The 22,998-nt window shown below is 46.3% G+C and overlaps 1 protein-coding gene across 2 annotated transcripts in view; it reads right to left on the minus strand.

The window, feature by feature from the left end:
• LOC106595901 (protein kinase C beta type) overlaps positions 1-22,998 on the minus strand; it is a 152,775-nt gene that overhangs the window by 15,735 nt on the left and 114,042 nt on the right. For both annotated transcript variants that reach the window (XM_045690504.1, XM_045690505.1), the window contains exons 7-12: positions 20,362-20,496; positions 15,443-15,539; positions 14,407-14,550; positions 13,318-13,491; positions 4,250-4,341; positions 4,099-4,161 (exon numbers count right to left, since the gene is read on the minus strand). In XM_045690504.1, the coding sequence (XP_045546460.1) occupies positions 4,099-4,161; positions 4,250-4,341; positions 13,318-13,491; positions 14,407-14,550; positions 15,443-15,539; positions 20,362-20,496 (705 nt within the window). The remainder of the gene's footprint in view (positions 1-4,098; positions 4,162-4,249; positions 4,342-13,317; positions 13,492-14,406; positions 14,551-15,442; positions 15,540-20,361; positions 20,497-22,998) is intronic.

Below are 22,998 nucleotides of genomic sequence, written 5' to 3' on the forward strand. Positions count from 1 at the left end.
AATCATTCTGCAGGATTCACCCTCTTCGGAGAATCATTCTGCAGGATTCACCCTCTTCGGAGAATCATTCTGCAGGATTCACCCTCTTCGGAGAATCATTCTGCAGGATTCACCCTCTTCAGAGAATCATTCTGCAGGATTCACCCTCTAAGTCTAACACATTGTTTTCAGATCAAAAAGCAGTAGCAGCAGTGTTCAAATGAGGAACCAAATGAACGGCTCTTTCACCGATGCAATTTGGTTCCCAATGTTCACAAAAAAAGAGATGTTCAAAAAAAGCTGTTCGTTCGCGAACAACCCATCACCAATCAGTATATACAGCCTAATAAGCAACTAATTCTAGAAAAACTGAGAAAGAAATTGACATTTCATCTAGGCTGAAATTGAAAAAGCAAGACCCTCCCCCCATTTTCCTCCAGGTAACCATTATGTAACCATTATGTAAATAGTTGAACCATTATGTAATCATTATGTAACCATTATGTAAATGAATGAACCATTATGTAACCATTATGTTACCATTATGCAAATGGGTGAACCATTATGTAACCATTATGTAAATGAATGATCCATTATGTAACCATTATGTTACCATTATGTAACCATTATGTAAATTAATGAACCATTATGTAACCATTATGTAATGGTTCATTCAGAAGCCATGGATTACAGGCAACATCCGCACTGAGCTAAAGGCTAAAGGCTAAAGGCTAGAGCTGCCGGTTTCAAGGAGAGGGATTAATCCTGATAAGAAATCCCGCTACGACCTCTGACGAGCCATCAAACAAGCAAAGCGTCACTACAGGACTAAGATCGCATCCTACTAGGCCGGCTCTGACGCTCGACGGATCTTTCAGGACTTGCAAACTATTACGGATTAAAAAGGGAAACCTAGCTGCAAGGTGCCCAGTCCTGTGAGGATCCAAAAAGGTCAGATCAGGTTTGCAATGAATAACTTCAACCAGACCCACTCTCACCCGCAGAGGGTGGAACTGGTGGGGGTTAACAACTCACGCCCGGGTGTAAATCAAGGAGAGAAGATTCAGGTCTCCCTCTACAAATTCAGCCAAGGAATGTGCTTTGTTTTAAGAATACTTTTCCCGCTAAAACTCTAACACCTTCTAAAGTGAATACAGGAACAATATTTCTAACATAGAACGCGGGGAACGGTCAGAGGCGATCTATAGAACACTAATGTAATTTAGGTTGTTATTTTGTGATGTCATTAAAAATGTTATAAAGGAAATACTGTAACTTGGAAAGTCTATCCACTACATGAGTGATGTGTCCATCCTATGTGTTGTGCATGAAATATGAACAATGATGAAAGTGTTTCTGTTAAGAGAGGGGTATGATTTTAGGAGCCATAAGAGATAATTGTTTTACATAAACTTTGTACAGTGACAAGTCATGCCCGTGAGTGAGGTCAGAGAACGTGTCAGCCTGATTGTACCGCCCCTTTTGTACAAACTGTATAAAATTATGGGTTAAGAATTAACATACCAGACCAGAGAGACATAGAGCTGCAGCTCACGTTTAAAGTATTAGACCAGAGAGACGTAGATCTGCAGCTCACGTTTAAAGTATTAGACCAGAGAGACGTAGAGCTGCAGCTCACGTTTAAAGTATTAGACCAGAGAGACGTAGAGCTGCAGCTCACGTTTAAAGTATTAGACCAGAGAGACGTAGAGCTGCAGCTCACGTTTAAAGTATTAGACCAGAGAGACGTAGAGCTGCAGCTCACGCTTAAAGTGGTTTGAACTCAATCTCAACACGAGGTAGAGACGATAAACTCACCTCCCGGACAATCACTGGTACTAGAAAAGCAAATTTAAGTGGGACCATTCTACTAGTCTGCTCAAACCATCTCATGACCTCACTGGGAATCATCGACACGGCTGGCTAGCCTATCTTCAAAGAGGCATTTTTAAGAGCGAATGGAAGGAGAATCAACTCTGTAGTTCCGTTCAGGACTACACGACAAGTCACCGGATACCAGACAACTGCAGAGGAGAACAACAGTAGAAGAAGACTTGTGGAACCATTTTGGGACAATCAGAGCCTTACAAGTGTGCAGCGAAAAGGTCCAACCCCCTTACCAAGGCGGCCCGGTTCCGGTCTCTGTCTCTCTCTCTCTCGCCCTTTCCATGTCTTATGTAACAAGCAGCTACATTGTTGTCAGTCTGCTAGGGACCTGTTTTGTGCATGTTTATCCTATTTTACCATTTAGTTAGCTAGTAAATAAATAATAAACCAATTTGTGTAGTACTGAATCAGAAGTAAGGCCAGAGTTAATTGTTACATGATTAATTTAAATCGGGTAACAATTAACCATATTTAGATTGATTCGATAAATAACAGTCTTTAGATTAATGTTGAAAGTCAAATCACGACACCAGTGATGCGAGGCTACCAGACAAGCTAAATGCCTTCTATGCTTGCTTCGAGACAAGCAACACTGAACCATGCATGAGAGCACCAGCTGTTCCTGTGAAATGCTTACTTACGAACCCTTTCCCAACAATGCAGATTTAAAAAGTAAGACAAAAAAATCTGCAAAAAAATAAAGGAAATAGTGACACAATAATGAGACTATGTACAAGGAGTACAAGTACCGAGTCAATGTGCAGGGGTATGAGGTTGTTGAGGTAATATGTAACTTGGCAAGTCAGTTAAGAACAAATTCTTATTTACAATGACGGCCTACCCCGGCCAAACCCGGACGATGCTGGGCCAATTGTGCGCCGCCCTATGGGACTCCCAATCACGGCCAGTTGTTATACAGCCTGGAATCGATTCAGGGTCTGTAGTGACGGCTCTAGCCCTGAGATGCAGTGCCTTAGACTGCTGCGGATCTGAGGGCCCATGACAAATCTTTTCAGTCTCCTGAGGGGGAAGCGGTGTTGTCGTGCCCGTTTCACGACTGTGTTAGTGTATTTGCACCATGATAGACCATTAGGGATGTGTTAGTGTGTTTGGACCATGATAGACCATTAGGGATGTGTTAGTGTGTTTGGACCATGATAGACCATTATGGATGTGTTAGTGTGTTTGAACCATGATGGACCATTAGGGATGTGTTAGTGTGTTTGGACCATGATAGACCATTATGGATGTGTTAGTGTATTTGGACCATGATAGACCATTAGGGATGTGTTAGTGTATTTGCACCATGATAGACCATTAGGGATGTGTTAGTGTGTTTGGACCATGATAGACCATTATGGATGTGTTAGTGTGTTTGGACCATGATAGACCATTAGGGATGTGTTAGTGTATTTGGACCATGATAGACCATTAGGGATGTGTTAGTGTGTTTGGACCATGATAGACCATTAGGGATGTGTTAGTGTGTTTGGACCATGATAGACCATTAGGGATGTGTTAGTGTGTTTGGACCATGATAGACCATTAGGGATGTGTTAGTGTGTTTGGACCATGATAGACCATTATGGATGTGTTAGTGTATTTGGACCATGAAAGACCATTAGGGATGTGTTAGTGTATTTGCACCATGATAGACCATTAAGGATGTGTTAGTGTGTTTGGACCATGATAGACCATTAGGGATGTGTTAGTGTGTTTGGACCATGATAGACCATTAGGGATGTGTTAGTGTGTTTGGACCATGATAGACCATTAGGGATGTGTTAGTGTGTTTGGACCATGATAGACCATTAGGGATGTGTTACTGTATTTGCACCATGATAGACCATTAGGGATGTGTTAGTGTGTTTGGACCATGATAGACCATTAGGGATGTGTTAGTGTATTTGCACCATGATAGACCATTAGGGATGTGTTAGTGTATTTGCACCATGATAGACCATTATGGATGTGTTAGTGTGTTTGGACCATGATAGACCATTAGGGATGTGTTAGTGTGTTTGGACCATGATAGACCATTAGGGATGTGTTAGTGTATTTGCACCATGATAGACCATTAGGGATGTGTTAGTGTATTTGCACCATGATAGACCATTATGGATGTGTTAGTGTGTTTGGACCATGATAGACCATTAGGGATGTGTTAGTGTGTTTGGACCATGATAGACCATTAGGGATGTGTTAGTGTGTTGAAGTAAAACAGTCACTCACCGGTAAACGATGCCTTTGGAATGGAGGAAGAGGAGGCCGATGGAGATCTCTGCAGCATAGAAACTACACACACACACACTGAGTTAGACCAGGCACAGGAGTGCGTGCGTGCGTGCATGCGTGTGTGTGTGTGTGTGGTGTGTGTACTCACACAGCGTGGGGTTCCTTGAACTTGCCGACCTGCTGGATCTGATACATGAGGTCTCCTCCGTTGATATACTCCATCACAAAATATAACCTGTCCTGGAGAGAGAGAGAGAGAGAGAGAGAAGGGTTAAAGAGAGAGGGGAGGGAGATAGAAACAGAGAGAGAGACAGAGATAAACACAGAGAGAGGGACAGAGAAAGAGAGACAAAGAGAGAGAGACTCCATCAACAACAAGAACACCCCTTCAAGCAGACCCGGAGAGCTGGAGGTGGAGAGAGACATATCTGCACTCTGGACTGTGGTGAGACAACATCAACAGGAGAAAGAGCAGGAGAAGAACAGAGCACTAGAGGAGAGGATCAGACTGCTGGAGGAGAGGGTGAGAACGATGACGTGTGACAGAGGAACAACCCATTAGAGAGCTGGCCACCCCCGCAGAGAAGCCAGCAGAACAGTCCATCTCCAGATCCTGACCAAAGTCTCCACACCACAGCAGAACAGTCCATCTCCAGATCCTGACCAAAGTCTCCACACCACAGCAGAACAGTCCATCTCCAGATCCTGACCAAAGTCTCCACACCACAGCAGAACAGTCCATCTCCAGATCCTGACCAAAGTCTCCACACCACAGCAGAACAGTCCATCTCCAGATCCTGACCAAAGTCTCCACACCACAGCAGAACAGTCCATCTCCAGATCCTGACCAAAGTCTCCACACCACAGCAGAACAGTCCATCTCCAGATCCTGACCAAAGTCTCCACACCACAGCAGAACAGTCCATCTCCAGATCCTGACCAAAGTCTCCACACCACAGCAGAACAGTCCATCTCCAGATCCTGACCAAAGTCTCCACACCACAGCAGAACAGTCCATCTCCAGATCCTGACCAAAGTCTCCACACCACAGCAGAACAGTCCATCTCCAGATCCTGACCAAAGTCTCCACACCACAGCAGAACAGTCCATCTCCAGATCCTGACCAAAGTCTCCACACCACAGCAGAACAGTCCATCTCCAGATCCTGACCAAAGTCTCCACACCACAGCAGAACAGTCCATCTCCAGATCCTGACCAAAGTCTCCACACCACAGCAGAACAGTCCATCTCCAGATCCTGACCAAAGTCTCCACACCACAGCAGAACAGTCCATCTCCAGATCCTGACCAAAGTCTCCACACCACAGCAGAACAGTCCATCTCCAGATCCTGACCAAAGTCTCCACACCACAGCAGAACAGTCCATCTCCAGATCCTGACCAAAGTCTCCACACCACAGCAGAACAGTCCATCTCCAGATCCTGACCAAAGTCTCCACACCACAGCAGAACAGTCCATCTCAGACCATAGCTTCGACACCACAGCGGGACACACACAAGCAACAGATTGTACTCATATAGGCCCCTCAGATCAGACCTATGCCTCTCCTGCCCACCCCATGCCCCCCACTCCCGCAAAGAGGGCCTCAACATGGAAGTCACACATACGCCCAGGCTGTGAGCAGGCGAACAGGCCCAACCCCCACTCTTACACTAGCGCATGTCAATGGCATGTACCAGATGCTCAGCAGGCTCTGCTCACACTTACTGTTCTGAGGCCAAACCACACGACTAGCAACATTGGACACTTTATGGAACACAAAGCCTTCACTATCTCATCCTGGATTATCCAAGGCCTGAGGTTATCTGCCTTTGCCCCAAATAGCAGAAGCCAACCTACCAGGAGCAAAACAGGGAAGAGACTCAATGGATATGCTAACTTGGAATAGAGCCTGCCTTAACCCACTCTATTAAATTAGTCAAAACAGGAACATTTTACATTTGGATAGAAATTCAAAAGGAAATGAGCTCTTTTTTCCCTCCCCCATATGCCCCCCTAGGCACAACTATGACAACATAACCAACAAAAACGTGTCACAACTCCTGCAGCTCTGTCGCACGCTGGGTATGTACTTTCTCAGCCCTCTCCTGTACTCCCTGTTCACCCACGACTGCGTGGCCATGCACGCCTACAACTCAATCATCAAGTTTGCAGACAACACTACAGTGGTAGGCTTGATTACCAACAACGACGAGACGGCCTACAGGGAGGAGGTGAGGGCCCTCAGAGTGTGGTGTCAGGAAAATAACCTCTCACTCAATGTCAACAAAACAAAGGAGATGATCGTGGACTTCAGGAAACAGAAGAGGGAGCACCCCCCTATCCACATCGACGGGACAGTAGTGGAAAAGGTGGAACATCACGGACAAACTGAAATGGTCCACATACACAGACAGTGTGGTGAAGAAGGCGCAACAGCGCCTCTTCAACCTCAGGAGGCTGAAGAAATTTGGCTTGGCCCCTAAAACCCCCTGACAAACTTTTACAGATGCACATTTGAGAGCATCCTGTCGGGCTGTATCACCGCCTGGTACAGCAACTGCACCGTCCGCAACCGCAGGGCTCTCCAGAGGGTAGTGAGGTCTGCACAACGCATCACCGGGGGCAAACTACCTGCCCTCCAGGACACCTACAGCACTCGATGTTACAGGAAGGCCAAAAAGACCATCAAGGACATCAACCACCCTAGCCACTGCCTGTTCACCCTGCTATCATCCAGAAGGCGAGGTCAGTACAGGTGCATCAAAGCTGGAACTGAGAGACTGAAAAACAGCTTCTATCTCAAGGCCATCAGACTGTTAAACGGCCATCACTAACATTGATGGTCCCGTGTGGCTCAGTTGGTAGAGCATGGTGTTTGCAACGCCAGGGTTGTGGGTTCGATTCCCACGGGGGACCAGTACGGGGGAAAAACATTTACGAAATGTATGAAATTAAATGTATGCATTCACTACTGTAAGTCGCTCTGGATAAGAGCGTCTGCTAAATGACTAAAATGTAAAATGTAAAAAATTGAGTGGCTGCTGCCAACATACTGACTCAAATCTCTAGCCACTTTAATAATGGAACAATTGATGTAATCAATTTATCACTAGCCACTATATATAATGCTTACATACCCTACATTACTCATCTCATATGTATATACTGTACTCCATACCATCTACTGCATCTTGCCATCCTGATGTAATGTATCACTAGCCACCTTAAACAATGCTGCTTTATATGTTTTCATACCCTACAATACTCTTCTCATATGTATATACTGTACTCTACACCATCTATTACATCTTGCCTACACCATTCGGCCATCGCTCATCCATATATTTATATGTACATATTCTTATTCATTCCTTTACACTTGTGTGTATAAGGTAGTTGTTGTGATTTTGTTAGATTACTTGTTAGGTATTACTGCAAGGTCGGAACTAGAAGCACAACCATTTCGCTACACTCGCACTAACATCTGCTAACCATGTGTATGTGACCAATAACATCTGATTTGATTTCATACATAGTCAATGGTAGGCTTCAAGGAGACTCCTACGGTAGATGGACCTATAGCTCCTCTCTATGTAGTGGTACTGTGGACTCCTTTATCACTGACCTCAGCCCACTGACAGCCCTATCAGACCACAGTCAGCCCACTGACAGCCCTATCAGACCACAGTCAGCCCACTGACACCCCTATCAGACCACAGTCAGCCCACTGACACCCCTATCAGACCACAGTCAGCCCACTGACAGCCCTATCAGACCACAGTCAGCCCACTGACACCTCTATCAGACCACAGTCAGCCCATCTGACCACAGTCAGCCCACTGACAGCCTATCAGATCACAGTCAACCCACTGACATCTCTATCAGACTACAGTCAGCCCACTGACAGCCTATCAGATCACAGTCAGCCCACTGACAGCCTATCAGACCACAGTCAGCCCACTGACACCCCTATCAGACCACAGTCAGCCCACTGACACCTCTATCAGACCACAGTCAGCCCACTGAAACCCCTATCAGATCACAGTCAGCCCACTGACACCCCATTCAGACCACAGTCAGCCCACTGACACCCCTATCAGACCACAGTCAGCCCACTGACACCCCTATCAGACCACAGTCAGCCCACTGACACCCCTATCAGACCACAGTCAACCCACTGACACCCCTATCAGACCACAGTCAGCCCACTGGCAGCCTATCAGACCACAGTCAGCCCACTGACAGCCTATCAGATCACAGTCAGCCCACTGACAGCCTATCAGATCACAGTCAGCCCACTGACACCTCTATCAGACCACAGTCAGCCCTATCAGACCACAGTCAGCCCACTGACACCTCTATCAGACCACAGTCAGCCCACTGACACCCCTATCAGATCACAGTCAGCCCACTGACACCTCTATCAGACCACAGTCAGCCCACTGACACCTCTATCAGACCACAGTCAGCCCACTGACACCCCTATCAGACCACAGTCAGCCCACTGACACCTCTATCAGACCACAGTCAGCCCACTGACAGCCTATCAGATCACAGTCAACCCACTGACATCTCTATCAGACTACAGTCAGCCCACTGACAGCCTATCAGATCACAGTCAGCCCGCTGACAGCCTATCAGACCACAGTCAGCCCACTGACACCCCTATCAGACTACAGTCTGCCCACAGTCACCTCTATCAGACCACAGTCAGCCCACTGACACCCCTATCAGACCACAGTCAGCCCACTGACACCCCTATCAGACCACAGTCAGCCCACTGGCAGCCTATCAGATCACAGTCAGCCCACTGACAGCCTATCAGACCACAGTCAGCCCACTGACAGCCTACCAGACCACAGTCAGCCCACTGACACCTCTATCAGACTACAGTCAGCCCACTGACAGGCCTATCAGACCACAGTCAGCCCACTGACACCCCATTCAGACCACAGTCAGCCCACTGACACCCCTATCAGACCACAGTCAGCCCACTGACACCCCTATCAGACCACAGTCAGCCCACTGACACCCCTATCAGACCACAGTCAGCCCACTGACACCCCTATCAGACCACAGTCAGCCCACTGGCAGCCTATCAGACCACAGTCAGCCCACTGACAGCCTATCAGATCACAGTCAGCCCACTGACAGCCTATCAGATCACAGTCAGTCCACTGACACCTCTATCAGACCACAGTCAGCCCTATCAGACCACAGTCAGCCCACTGACACCTCTATCAGACCACAGTCAGCCCACTGACACCTCTATCAGACCACAGTCAGCCCACTGACACCCCTATCAGATCACAGTCAGCCCACTGACACCTCTATCAGACCACAGTCAGCCCACTGACACCTCTATCAGACCACAGTCAGCCCACTGACACCCCTATCAGACCACAGTCAGCCCACTGACACCTCTATCAGACCACAGTCAGCCCACTGACAGCCTATCAGATCACAGTCAACCCACTGACATCTCTATCAGACTACAGTCAGCCCACTGACAGCCTATCAGACCACAGTCAGCCCACTGACACCCCTATCAGACCACAGTCAGCCCACTGACACCCCTATCAGACCACAGTCAGCCCACTGGCAGCCTATCAGATCACAGTCAGCCCACTGACACCCCTATCAGATCACAGTCAGCCCACTGACACCTCTATCAGACCACAGTCAGCCCACTGACACCTCTATCAGACCACAGTCAGCCCACTGACACCCCTATCAGACCACAGTCAGCCCACTGACACCCCTATCAGACCACAGTCAGCCCACTGACATCCCTATCAGACCACAGTCAGCCCACTGACACTTCTATCAGACCACAGTCAGCCCACTGACTGCCTATCTGACCACAGTCAGCCCACTGACAGCCTATCAGATCACAGTCAACCCACTGACATCTCTATCAGACTACAGTCAGCCCACTGACAGCCTATCAGATCACAGTCAGCCCACTGACAGCCTATCAGACCACAGTCAGCCCACTGACACCCCTATCAGACTACAGTCAGCCCACAGACACCTCTATCAGACCACAGTCAGCCCACAGACACCCCTATCAGACCACAGTCAGCCCACTGACACCCCTATCAGACCACAGTCAGCCCACTGACACCCCTATCAGACCACAGTCAGCCCACTGACACCCCTATCAGACCACAGTCAGCCCACTGACACCCCTATCAGACCACAGTCAGCCCACTGACACCCCTATCAGACCACAGTCAGCCCACTGGCAGCCTATCAGACCACAGTCAGCCCACTGGCAGCCTATCAGACCACAGTCAGCCCACTGACACCCCTATCAGACCACAGTCAGCCCACTGACACCCCTATCAGACCACAGTCAGCCCACTGACACCCCTATCAGACCACAGTCAGCCCACTGGCAGCCTATCAGACCACAGTCAGCCCACTGGCAGCCTATCAGATCACAGTCAGCCCACTGACAGCCTATCAGACCACAGTCAGCCCACTGACACCTCTATCAGACCACAGTCAGCCCACTGACACCTCTATCAGACCACAGTCAGCCCACTGACACCCCTATCAGACCACAGTCAGCCCACTGACACCCCTATCAGACCACAGTCAGCCCACTGACACCTCTATCAGACCACAGTCAGCCCACTGACAGCCCTATCAGACCACAGTCAGCCCACTGACAGCCCTATCAGACCACAGTCAGCCCACTGAAAGCCTATCAGATCACAGTACAGATGGAAGGAAGGTAGTGTAGAAACCTAATGAAAAACTGTAGGCCAACAACAAATCCCATCCCTCCTAGACAACTTCCTGGACAAAATGTTTCCCTGCAATAGCGAAGGTGCAAACTCAGCAGTAGGAAGCCTGAACAGTATATTTGACATCAAATCTAAAAATTTCAAGCGGACAACCTAAGAAAATTAACAACAATGACAAATGGTTTGATGAAGAACGCAAAAAACCTAAGAAAGAAATTGAGAAACCTATCCAACCAAAAACAGAGAACCAGAAAACCTGAGCCTACGTCTTCACTACAGTGAAACACTTAGAAAAAAGAAGGAACAGCACGTCAGAAATCAGTTCAGTGTGATCGAAGAATCCATAGACTCTAACCACTTCTGGGAAAATCGGAAACACACTAAACAAACTACAACCCGAAGAGTTATCTTTCCAAAATGGAGACGTATGGATAAACCACTTCTCCAATCTTTTAGCCGTATAACAAAGAACAGACAGCAAAAAACATATACATGATCAAATACAAATCTTAGAATCAACTATTAAAGACTAACAGAACCCACTGGATTCTCCAATTACAGTGAATGAACTACAGGTCAAAATACAAACCCTCCAACCCAAAAAGGCCCGTGGTGTTGACTAAACTAAAATATATAGATCACAAATTCCAATTGGCTATTCTTAAACATAATTCTCAGCTCTGGCATCTTCCCTAATATTTGGAACCAAGGACTGATCTCCCTTATCCACAAAAGTGGACACAAATTTGACCCCAATAATTAAATTTTACATTTTAGTCATTTAGCAGACGCTCTTATCCAGAGCAACTTACAGTAGAGTGCATACATTTTATTACATTCTTTTAAATACTGGAATAATTACAGTGGAATATGCGTCAATAGCAATCTCTGAAAAATCCTCTGCAGTATCATCAACATTGTCACAATGAAAACATTGTCCTGAGCAAATGTCAAATTGGTTTCTTACCAAAATACTGTACGACAGACCACGTATACACCCTGCACACCCTTATTGACAAACAAACAAAAACAAAAGCGAAGTCTCCTCATGCTTTGTTGATTTAAAAAAAGAAGCTTTTGACTCAAGTTGGCATCAAGGTCTGCTATACAAATTGATGGAAGCGGTGTTGGGGGGGAAAGTAAATTAAGTTATAAAATCATTGTACACAAACAACAAATTGGCAATAAAATGCACAGATTTATTTCCTTAGGACCGTGGGGTGAGACAGGGCTGCAGCTTGAGCCCCACTCTCTTCAGCATATTTAGCAAAAAACTGGCGAAGGCACTAGAACAGTCTGCAGCACCCGGCCTCACCCTACTGGATTCAGAAATCAAAATGTCTACTGTTTGCAGATGATCTGGTGCTTCTGTCCCCAACCAAGGAGGGCCTAGAGCAGCACCGAGATCTTCTTCATAGATTCTGTCAGACCTGGGCCCTGACAGTACATCTCAGAAAGATAAAAATAATGGTGTTCCAGAAAAGGTCCAGTAGCCAAGACAACAAATACAAATTCTATCTAGACACTGTGGCTCTAGAGCACACAAAGAATTACACCTGCCTCGGTCTAAACATCAACACCACAGGTAACTTCCACAAAGCTGTGAACGATATGAGAGACAAGGCAAGAAGGGTCTTCTACGCCATCAAAAGGAACATAAAACTCAACATCCCAATTAGGATCTGGCAAAAAATACTTCAATCAGTTATCGAACCCATTGCCCTCTATGGTTGTGAGGTCTGGGGTCCACTAACCAACCAATAATTCACAAAAAATGGGACTAACACTCAATTGAGACTCTGCATGCAGAATTCTGCAAAAATATACTTTGTGTACAACGCAAAACCCAAAACAATGCAGGCAGAGCAGAAATAGGACTATACCTGCTCATTATCAAAATCCATAAAAGAGCTGTTTAATTCTACAACCACCACAGAGCCCTCACCTAAAGAGAGATTAACCTAGAGAAGAGTTTCTTCAGTCAACTGGTTCTGGGTCTCTGTTCACAAACACAACACCCCACAAAGCCCCAGGCCAGAAACACACAAATATAACTATTTGACACACTGGAAAGAATCAACCAAAAAAACATAGCAAACTGGAATGTTATCGGTCCCTAAACAGAGAGTACACAGTGGCAGAATACCTGACCACTGTGACTGACCCAAACTTAAGGAAATCCTTGACTATGTACAGACTCAGTGAGCATAGCCTTGCTATTGAAAGAGGCCACCATAGACAGACCTGGCTCTCAAGAGAAGACAAAGAGAATGAGGAGAGAGGTAGAAAGAGACAGAGAGAAAAAGAGAGAGACAGCAAGGGAGGAGAAAGAGAGAGAGAAGAGACTGTTCAGTATTCCCCAGGTATTCCCAGAATTCCACCTCAGAAAACACTCTTGAGAATGGCTCTTGAGAATGGTGTGTGCCCCTGTGTGTGTGTGTGTGTGTGTGTGTGTTTACCATGGTCTGGAAGCAGGAGTGGAGCTGTGTGAGGAAGGGAGGTTTCCCGGACAACGCCAGGACTCTCTTCTCCACCATGGTACACTCCACATCATCATCCTGGATCACCACATCCTTCTTCAGGATCTTTACGGCGTACAGCTCGTCTGCTCCTTTACGCTCTGCTAACATCACCTAGAGATGAGGGGATATTTAACAGGATCTTTAACAGAGTAACACACTGTCTCTCTGTCCCCCAAATACACTGTCTCTCCGTCCCCCACATACAGTCTCTCAATCCCCCACATACGGTCTCTCCGTCCCCCAAATACACTGTCTCTCCGTCCCCCACATAGAGTCTCTCCGTCCCCCACATACAGTCTCTCCGTCCCCCACATACAGTCTCTCCGTCCCCCACATACAGTCTCTCCGTCCCCCAAATACACTGTCTCTCCGTCCCCCACATACGTCTCTCCGTCCCCCACATACAGTCTCTCCGTCCCCCACATACAGTCTCTCCGTCCCCCACATACAGTCTCTCCGTCCCCCACATACAGTCTCTCCGTCCCCCAAATACACTGTCTCTCCGTCCCCCAAATACACTGTCTCTCCGTCCCCCACATACAGTCTCTCCGTCCCCCACATACAGTCTCTCCGTCCCCCAAATACACTGTCTCTCCGTCCCCCAAATACACTGTCTCTCCGTCCCCCAAATACACTGTCTCTCCGTCCCCCACATAGTCTCTCCGTCCCCCAAATACAGTCTCTCCGTCCCCCACATACAGTCTCTCGTCCCCCACACAGTCTCTCCGTCCCCCACATAGTCTCTCCGTCCCCCACATACAGTCTCTCGTCCCCCACATACAGTCTCTCCGTCCCCCACATACAGTCTCTCCGTCCCCCACATACAGTCTCTCGTCCCCCACATACAGTCTCTCCGTCCCCCACATACAGTCTCTCCGTCCCCCCACATACAGTCTCTCCGTCCCCCACATACAGTCACTCCGTCCCCCACATACAGTCTCTCCACCCCCCAGTCTCTCCAACCAGTCTCTCTGTCCCCCACATACAATCTTTCCGTCCCCCACATACAGTCTCTCCACCACGTACCTTCCCGAAGCTACCCTTGCCCAACACCATAATGAAGTTGAAGTCTGTCAGTTTGACACGGTCCTGGTTACCGTTGCTATCGTACTTAGAGGTGGAGTTAGAGGAGGAGCCGTCTGTGTTCTTACCAGGACCGATCTTAGCCCTCTGACGGGGAGAGACAACTTATGATCAGAGTTACAGTTTCTTATGGCAACATTTTCAGTTTGATAACTGCCAGAAAACCTAACTACATGTTCTTCAATCTAGAAGAATTGCAGTCAGGACTGAAGAGTATAAATATCTGCTTTTCTCTCTCTAAACATTAAGCTCACATCATTCATCAAGGTCAGGGGACTGTTACATAGAGGTTGGAACAGGGGACTGTTACATAGAGGTTGGAACAGGGGACTGTTACATAGAAGTTGGAACAGGGGACTGTTACAAAGAAGTTGGAACAGGGGACTGTTACAAAGAAGTTGGAACAGGGGACTGTTACATAGAGGTTGGAACAGGGGACTGTTACATAGAGGTTGGAACAGGGGACTGTTACATCGAGGTTGGAACAGGGGACTGTTACATAGAGGTTGGAACAGGGGACTGTTACATAGAGGTTGGAACCTGGGACTGTTACATAGAGGTTGGAACAGGGGACTGTTACATCGAGGTTGGAACAGGGGACTGTTACATCGAGGTTGGAACAGGGGACTGTTACATCGAGGTTGGAACAGGGGACTGTTACATCGAGGTTGGAACAGGGGACTGTTACATCGAGGTTGGAACAGGGGACTGTTACATCGAGGTTGGAACAGGGGACTGTTACATCGAGGTTGGAACAGGGGACTGTTACATTGAGGTTGGAACAGGGGACTGTTACATAGAGGTTGGAACAGGGGACTGTTACATAGAGGTTGGAACAGGCCTAAATGGAGAGCCGATGGGGTAACATTAGGCTGAGCGGGTAAAAATAAGGTATTTGGAGCCAAGGATATAATACTAGCAGCCCTCCCTCTGGCTGACACACTCACCTCCCGCCAGTGATGTCATTGGTTTCTCTCACCTCAAACTTCTGTCGTAGTTCCTCGTTGCCGTCCTCTCCGTCTGGTTGGACAGGAACATTAAAGTACTCTCCCTCCTCTTGGGACAACAATTTAAACCTGTAGAATATATGGATTAACACTACAGATTCATACCATTGGCTCTGTGTTCGGCTGGCGTTAAAGTGGCACTAGTTTCAAATTCACGTTACTTTGACATTTCGTTAGGTAACAACAGGGCGCACTGGCATTTTCACAGCCCTAACGCCAGGTTTGGCAATTTACCTGTTTTATAATCAGCCCTGCACTCAGATGGGAGGGGTGGAAATATTTTAGGCGTGTCCTTAAAAACATGATCCAAAGTGGTAATTTCAGGCAGAGCTGATGGGGATATTTAAGACCAACCAAAAACAGGAACTGGAATGAATTCTGACAGAGGAAACTCAGCCTATCCAGCTGTGATGCATACTGCTCATATGTACATGGAACAAGAGCAGCCTAACGTGCTTTTGGTGCCTGTATACTTCCTATTTAGAAACATAAACTAAGGTTTTTTTTCTTCTCCCATTTCGTGGTATTTGATTTATAAAAAAAACAATTAAGGCTTTTTTTTTTGTCTGCCCAATGCAATCGTGAAGTAGTCAAGACTGTCCATAAAGGGATTGGCTCCTGAGACCGCTTGGAAATACATCTTAAATCACCAAAGCTTTATTAAAACGTCAAGTTAGAGAGGAGTGAAACAGTGAGCTGACATTCCCTTTGGATCTCTACCTTGTAGACAGACCCACATTATTTTATCCATTTAGGTCCCGTTTTGGAGGTGTGTAACCCCCCCCATGGTGTAGGCTACGTGTCCATGCCCGTCATGAAACGAGAGACGAGACCCTCTGTGAATATCGGTGATTCTGGTATTTAGAAGTTATCTGTAACCTGTAAAAAATGGCTTGTTTTCCGCTTCATATGTTCTAAACCCAAGCCCACCCTTAGGCCTGCTATAACGAAGGCTTTTAAAAAATGATCTTTATTTAACCTTTATTTAACTAGGCAAGTCAGTTAAGAACAAATTCTTATTTACAATGACGGCCTACCAAAAGGCCTCCTGCAGGGACGGGGGCCTGGGATTAAAAATAAATTATAAATATATATAAATATGGACAAAATACACATCTCGACAAGAGAGACACCATAACACTACATAAAGAGAGACCTAAGACAACAACATAGTATGGCAGCAACACATGACAACACAGCAGGGTAGCAACACAACATGACAACAACATGGTAGCAACACAAAATGACAACAACATGGTAGCAACACAACATGACAACAACATGGTAGCAACACAACATGACAACAACATGATAGCAACACAACATGGTACAAACATTATTGGGCACAGACAACAAGCACAAAGGGCAAGAGACAACTATACTTGACACGAAGCAGCCACTACTGTCAGTGAGAGTGTCCATTATTGAGTCTTTGAATAAAGAGATAAAAACTGTCCAGTTTGAGTGTATGTTGCAGCTCGTTCCAGTCGCTGGCAGCAGCGAACTGAAAAGACGAGCGACCCAGAGATGTGTGTGTACTTTGGGGACCTTCAACAGCAATGCCTGTCTTGTTTATCCTGAAGATTTTATGATGTCATTATATTTTACATTTATTTATTGTTGTTTTACATTTTTTTTTGCCGATTGCTTGTTTTCATTTCATTTCATTACAATCAATCTGATATGAATGAATCACCTTACTGGTTTTATGGTGACAACTTCCGTGACGCACATTCAATGCAACTTCTAGAGACGTGTGAACGTGATCTGATCTGTAAGATGGTTCTGTTTAGGTTTATAAAACACAGACCTATTGGGGAGCAGTGGAACGGGGGAGAGGACATTCTCTCCCTTCCTATTGGGGAGCAGTGGAACGGGGGAGAGGACATTCTCTCCCTTCCTATTGGGGAGCAGTGGAACGGGGGAGAGGACATTCTCTCCCTTCCTATTGGGGAGCAGTGGAACGGGGAGAGGACATTCTCTCCCTTCCTATTGGGGAGCAGTGGAACGGGGGAGAGGACATTCTCTCCCTTCCTATTGGGGAGCAGTGGAACGGGGGAGAGGACATTCTCTCCCTTCCTATTGGGGAGCAGTGGAACGGGGGAGAGGACATTCTCTCCCTTCCTATTGGGGAGCAGTGGAACGGGGGAGAGGACATTCTCTCCCTTCCTATTGGGGAGCAGTGGAACGGGGGAGAGGACATTCTCTCCCTTCCTATTGGGGAGCAGTGGAACGGGGGAGAGGACATTCTCTCCCTTCCTATTGGGGAGCAGTGGAACGGGGGAGAGGACATTCTCTCCCTTCCTATTGGGGAGCAGTGGAACGGGGGAGAGGACATTCTCTCCCTTCCTATTGGGGAGCAGTGGAACGGGGAGAGGACATTCTCTCCCTTCCTATTGGGGAGCAGTGGAACGGGGGAGAGGACATTCTCTCCCTTCCTATTGGGGAGCAGTGGAACGGGGGGAGCGGACATTCTCTCCCTTCCTATTGGGGAGCAGTGGAACGGGGGAGAGGACATTCTCTCCCTTCCTATTGGGGAGCAGTGGAACGGGGGAGAGGACATTCTCTCCCTTCCTATTGGGGAGCAGTGGAACGGGGGAGAGGACATTCTCTCCCTTCCTATTGGGGAGCAGTGGAACGGGGGAGCGGACATTCTCTCCCTTCCTATTGGGGAGCAGTGGAACGGGGGAGCGGACATTCTCTCCCTTCCTATTGGGGAGCAGTGGAACGGGGGAGAGGACATTCTCTCCCTTCCTATTGGGGAGCAGTGGAACGGGGGAGAGGACATTCTCTCCCTTCCTATTGGGGAGCAGTGGAACGGGGGAGAGGACATTCTCTCCCTTCCTATTTATATTGGGCCAGCAACTGGGAACAGTTTGGAGGTAAAACCCGCCATAGTCTGTGTTGTTTTAATATTATATAGCCATAGTCTGTGTTGTTTTAATATTATATGGCCATAGTCTGTGTTGTTTTAATATTATATAGCCATAGTCTGTGTTGTTTTAATATTATATGGCCATAGTCTGTGTTGTTTTAATATTATATAGCCATAGTCTGTGTTGTTTTAATATTATATGGCCATAGTCTGTGTTGTTTTAATATTATATAGCCATAGTCTGTGTTGTTTTAATATTATATAGCCATAGTCTGTGTTGTTTTAATATTATATGGCCATAGTCTGTGTTGTTTTAATATTATATAGCCATAGTCTGTGTTGTTTTAATATTATATGGCCATAGTCTGTGTTGTTTTAATATTATATAGCCATAGTCTGTGTTGTTTTAATATTATATGGCCATAGTCTGTGTTGTTTTAATATTATATGGCCATAGTCTGTGTTGTTTTAATATTATATGGCCATAGTCTGTGCTGTTTTAATATTATATGGCCATAGTCTGTGTTGTTTTAATATTATATGGCCATAGTCTGTGTTGTTTTAATATTATATGGCCATAGTCTGTGTTGTTTTAATATTATATGGCCATAGTCTGTGTTGTTTTAATATTATATGGCCATAGTCTGTGCTGTTTTAATATTATATGGCCACGGGGAGAAATGATGGTGCCTGTAAGTGTGAAACAGCCTATTTTAAAACAAGTTGTTTTCATTTTGTTTAGAATTTGATTAGAATAAAAATCGGTCTGTTTTCAGGTCGTATCAATAGTGAATGTAATCTGTTTATTGACAGTGTTGTCCATGCTCAGCCATAATGTCATTTACAGTACACCTAGTCCCTATATCAGTGTGAACGTTATTGAAGCCATGGAATTACTGTGGACTGCAAATGGGTTCAAGTCAATGTATTTAGCAAAGATAGCTCTACGTTTTGTTATTTCATTTCTGGAGTTGATTCCAAGGCAAAAACATAAAATATCATAAATACACAACTTGAAACAACCACATAATTCACCATGGAGCACGTTCTGATTGGTCAGTGAAAGGCCATCTCTCGACACACCCACAACTTGCTTATTCATCAAACCCAGCCCAAATGCCAGCAAGTCGGCCGATCATTTTGTAACAGTGAAAATAGCAAAAACTATTCCTGACCCCCCTGAACCCATAACATTACCACCTGAGCTCAGATTGACCGTTGTGTTAGGGTTGTTAAAATAGAGCCCTATAGATCAACACTCTGGGAAACTGTCCCCCGCCCTGCTCCTCCCTCCTTCCATCTCACCATCCTCCTCTCCCTCCCTCCATCCTTCCATCTCACCATCCTCCTCTCCCTCACTCCCTCCCTCCTTCCATCTCACCATCCTCCTCTCCCTCCCTCCCTCCCTCCCTCCCTCCATCTCACCCTCCCTCCCTCCCTCCCTCCTTCCATCTCACCATCCTCCTCTCCCTCCCTCCCTCCCTCCCTCCATCTCACCCTCCCTCCCTCCCTCCATCCGCCCACTCCTTGTTTCTGGAGTTTGTGGATGCCTCTCTCTACCTCTCTATCCTCCTCTCCCTCCCTCTATACTCCTCTCCCTCCCTCCATCCTCCCCTTCCTCCCTCCATCCATCCTCCTCACCCTCCCTCCATCTCTCCATCCTCCTCTACCTCCCTCCATCCATCCCTCCATCCTCCTCTCCCTCCATCCATCCATCCCTCCATCTCACCATCCTCCCTCCCTCCCTCCCTCCATCCATCCTGGGGCGGCAGGGTAGCCTAGTGGTTAGAGTGTTGGGCTACTAACCGAAAGGTTGCAAGTTCGAATCCCTGAGCTGACAAGGTACAAATCTGTCGTTCTGCCCCTGAACAAGGCAGTTAACCCACTGTTCCTAGGCTGTCATTGAAAATAAGAATTTGTTCTTAACTGACTTGCCTAGTTAAATAAAGGTAAAATAAAAATAATTAAAAATAAAAAAAATCCTCCTCTCTCTCTCTCTCCCTCCCTCCATCTCACCATCCATCCACTCCTTGTTTCTGGAGCTCTGAGACGCCGAATGAGAGCGCTCCCATGAAGTCGTTCCTGCTGGTCAGATCCCAATCCCAGATCTCCACCGATAGACGCCGGTCCTTATCAGAGTCCTTCAGAGGACTGTAGGGAGAGAGAGAGAGAGAATCAATACTTCCCAAGATGCAACCGCTCAGACTTTATCTTCATGTCTTGACAGAGTGTAAAGTATCGTTCACAGATATTGTAAATGTTAAAAGGTTTCTGCACACTAACTACTGATGATGTGGTACCGATCAACTACAACCAACTAACTACTGATGATGTGGTACCGATTAACTACAACCAACTAACTACTGATGATGTGGTACCGATCAACTACAACCAGCTAACTACTGATGATGTGGTACCGATCAACTACAACCAGCTAACTACTGATGATGTGGTACCGATCAACTACAACCAACTAACTACTGATGATGTGGTACCGATCAACTACAACCAACCAGCTAACTACTGATGATGTGGTACCGATCAACTACAACCAGCTAACTACTGATGATGTGGTACCGATCAACTACAACCAACTAACTACTGATGATGTGGTACCGATCAACTACAACCAACCAGCTAACTACTGATGATGTGGTACCGATCAACTACAACCAACCAGCTAACTACTGATGATGTGGTACCGATCAACTACAACCAACCAGCTAACTACTGATGATGTGGTACCGATCAACTACAACCAGCTAACTACTGATGATGTGGTACCGATCAACTACAACCAGCTAACTACTGATGATATGGTACCGATCAACTACAACCAGCTAACTACTGATGATGTGGTACCGATCAACTACAACCAACTAACTACTGATGATGTGGTACCGATCAACTACAACCAGCTAACTACTGATGATGTGGTACCGATCAACTACAACCAACTAACTACTGATGATGTGGTACCGATCAACTACAACCAACTAACTACTGATGATGTGGTACTGATCAACTACAACCAACCAGCTAACTACTGATGATGTGGTACCGATCAACTACAACCAGCTAACTACTGATGATGTGGTACCGATCAACTACAACCAGCTAACTACTGATGATGTGGTACCGATTAACTACAACCAACTAACTACTGATGATGTGGTACCGATCAACTACAACCAGCTAACTACTGATGATGTGGTACCGATCAACTACAACCAGCTAACTACTGATGATGTGGTACCGATCAACTACAACCAACTAACTACTGATGATGTGGTACCGATCAACTACAACCAACCAGCTAACTACTGATGTGGTACCGATCAACTACAACCAACTAACTACTGATGATGTGGTACCGATCAACTACAACAAACTAACTACTGATGATGTGGTACCGATCAACTACAACCAACCAGCTAACTACTGATGATGTGGTACCGATCAACTACAACCAACCAGCTAACTACTGATGATGTGGTACCGATCAACTACAACCAACCAGCTAACTACTGATGATGTGGTACCGATCAACTACAACCAGCTAACTACTGATGATGTGGTACCGATCAACTACAACCAGCTAACTACTGATGATATGGTACCGATCAACTACAACCAGCTAACTACTGATGATGTGGTACCGATTAACTACAACCAACTAACTACTGATGATGTGGTACCGATCAACTACAACCAGCTAACTACTGATGATGTGGTACCGATCAACTACAACCAGCTAACTACTGATGATGTGGTACCGATCAACTACAACCAACTAACTACTGATGATGTGGTACCGATCAACTACAACCAACTAACTACTGATGATGTGGTACCGATCAACTACAACCAACCAGCTAACTACTGATGATGTGGTACCGATCAACTACAACCAACCAGCTAACTACTGATGATGTGGTACCGATCAACTACAACCAACCAGCTAACTACTGATGATGTGGTACCGATCAACTACAACCAGCTAACTACTGATGATGTGGTACCGATCAACTACAACCAGCTAACTACTGATGATGTGGTACCGATCAACTACAACCAGCTAACTACTGATGATGTGGTACCGATCAACTACAACCAACTAACTACTGATGATGTGGTACCGATCAACTACAACCAGCTAACTACTGATGATGTGGTACCGATCAACTACAACCAGCTAACTACTGATGATGTGGTACCGATCAACTACAACCAGCTAACTACTGATGATGTGGTACCGATCAACTACAACCAACTAACTACTGATGATGTGGTACCGATCAACTACAACCAGCTAACTACTGATGATGTGGTACCGATCAACTACAACCAGCTAACTACTGATGATGTGGTACCGATCAACTACAACCAACCAGCTAACTACTGATGATGTGGTACCGATCAACTACAACCAGCTAACTACTGATGATGTGGTACCGATCAACTACAACCAGCTAACTACTGATGATGTGGTACCGATCAACTACAACCAGCTAACTACTGATGATGTGGAACCGATCAACTACAACCAGCTAACTACTGATGATGTGGTACCGATCAACTACAACCAACTAACTACTGATGATGTGGTACCGATCAACTACAACCAACCAGCTAACTACTGATGATGTGGTA

Source organism: Salmo salar, chromosome ssa12 (genome assembly GCF_905237065.1).
Source record: "Salmo salar chromosome ssa12, Ssal_v3.1, whole genome shotgun sequence".
NCBI lineage: Eukaryota > Metazoa > Chordata > Actinopteri > Salmoniformes > Salmonidae > Salmo > Salmo salar.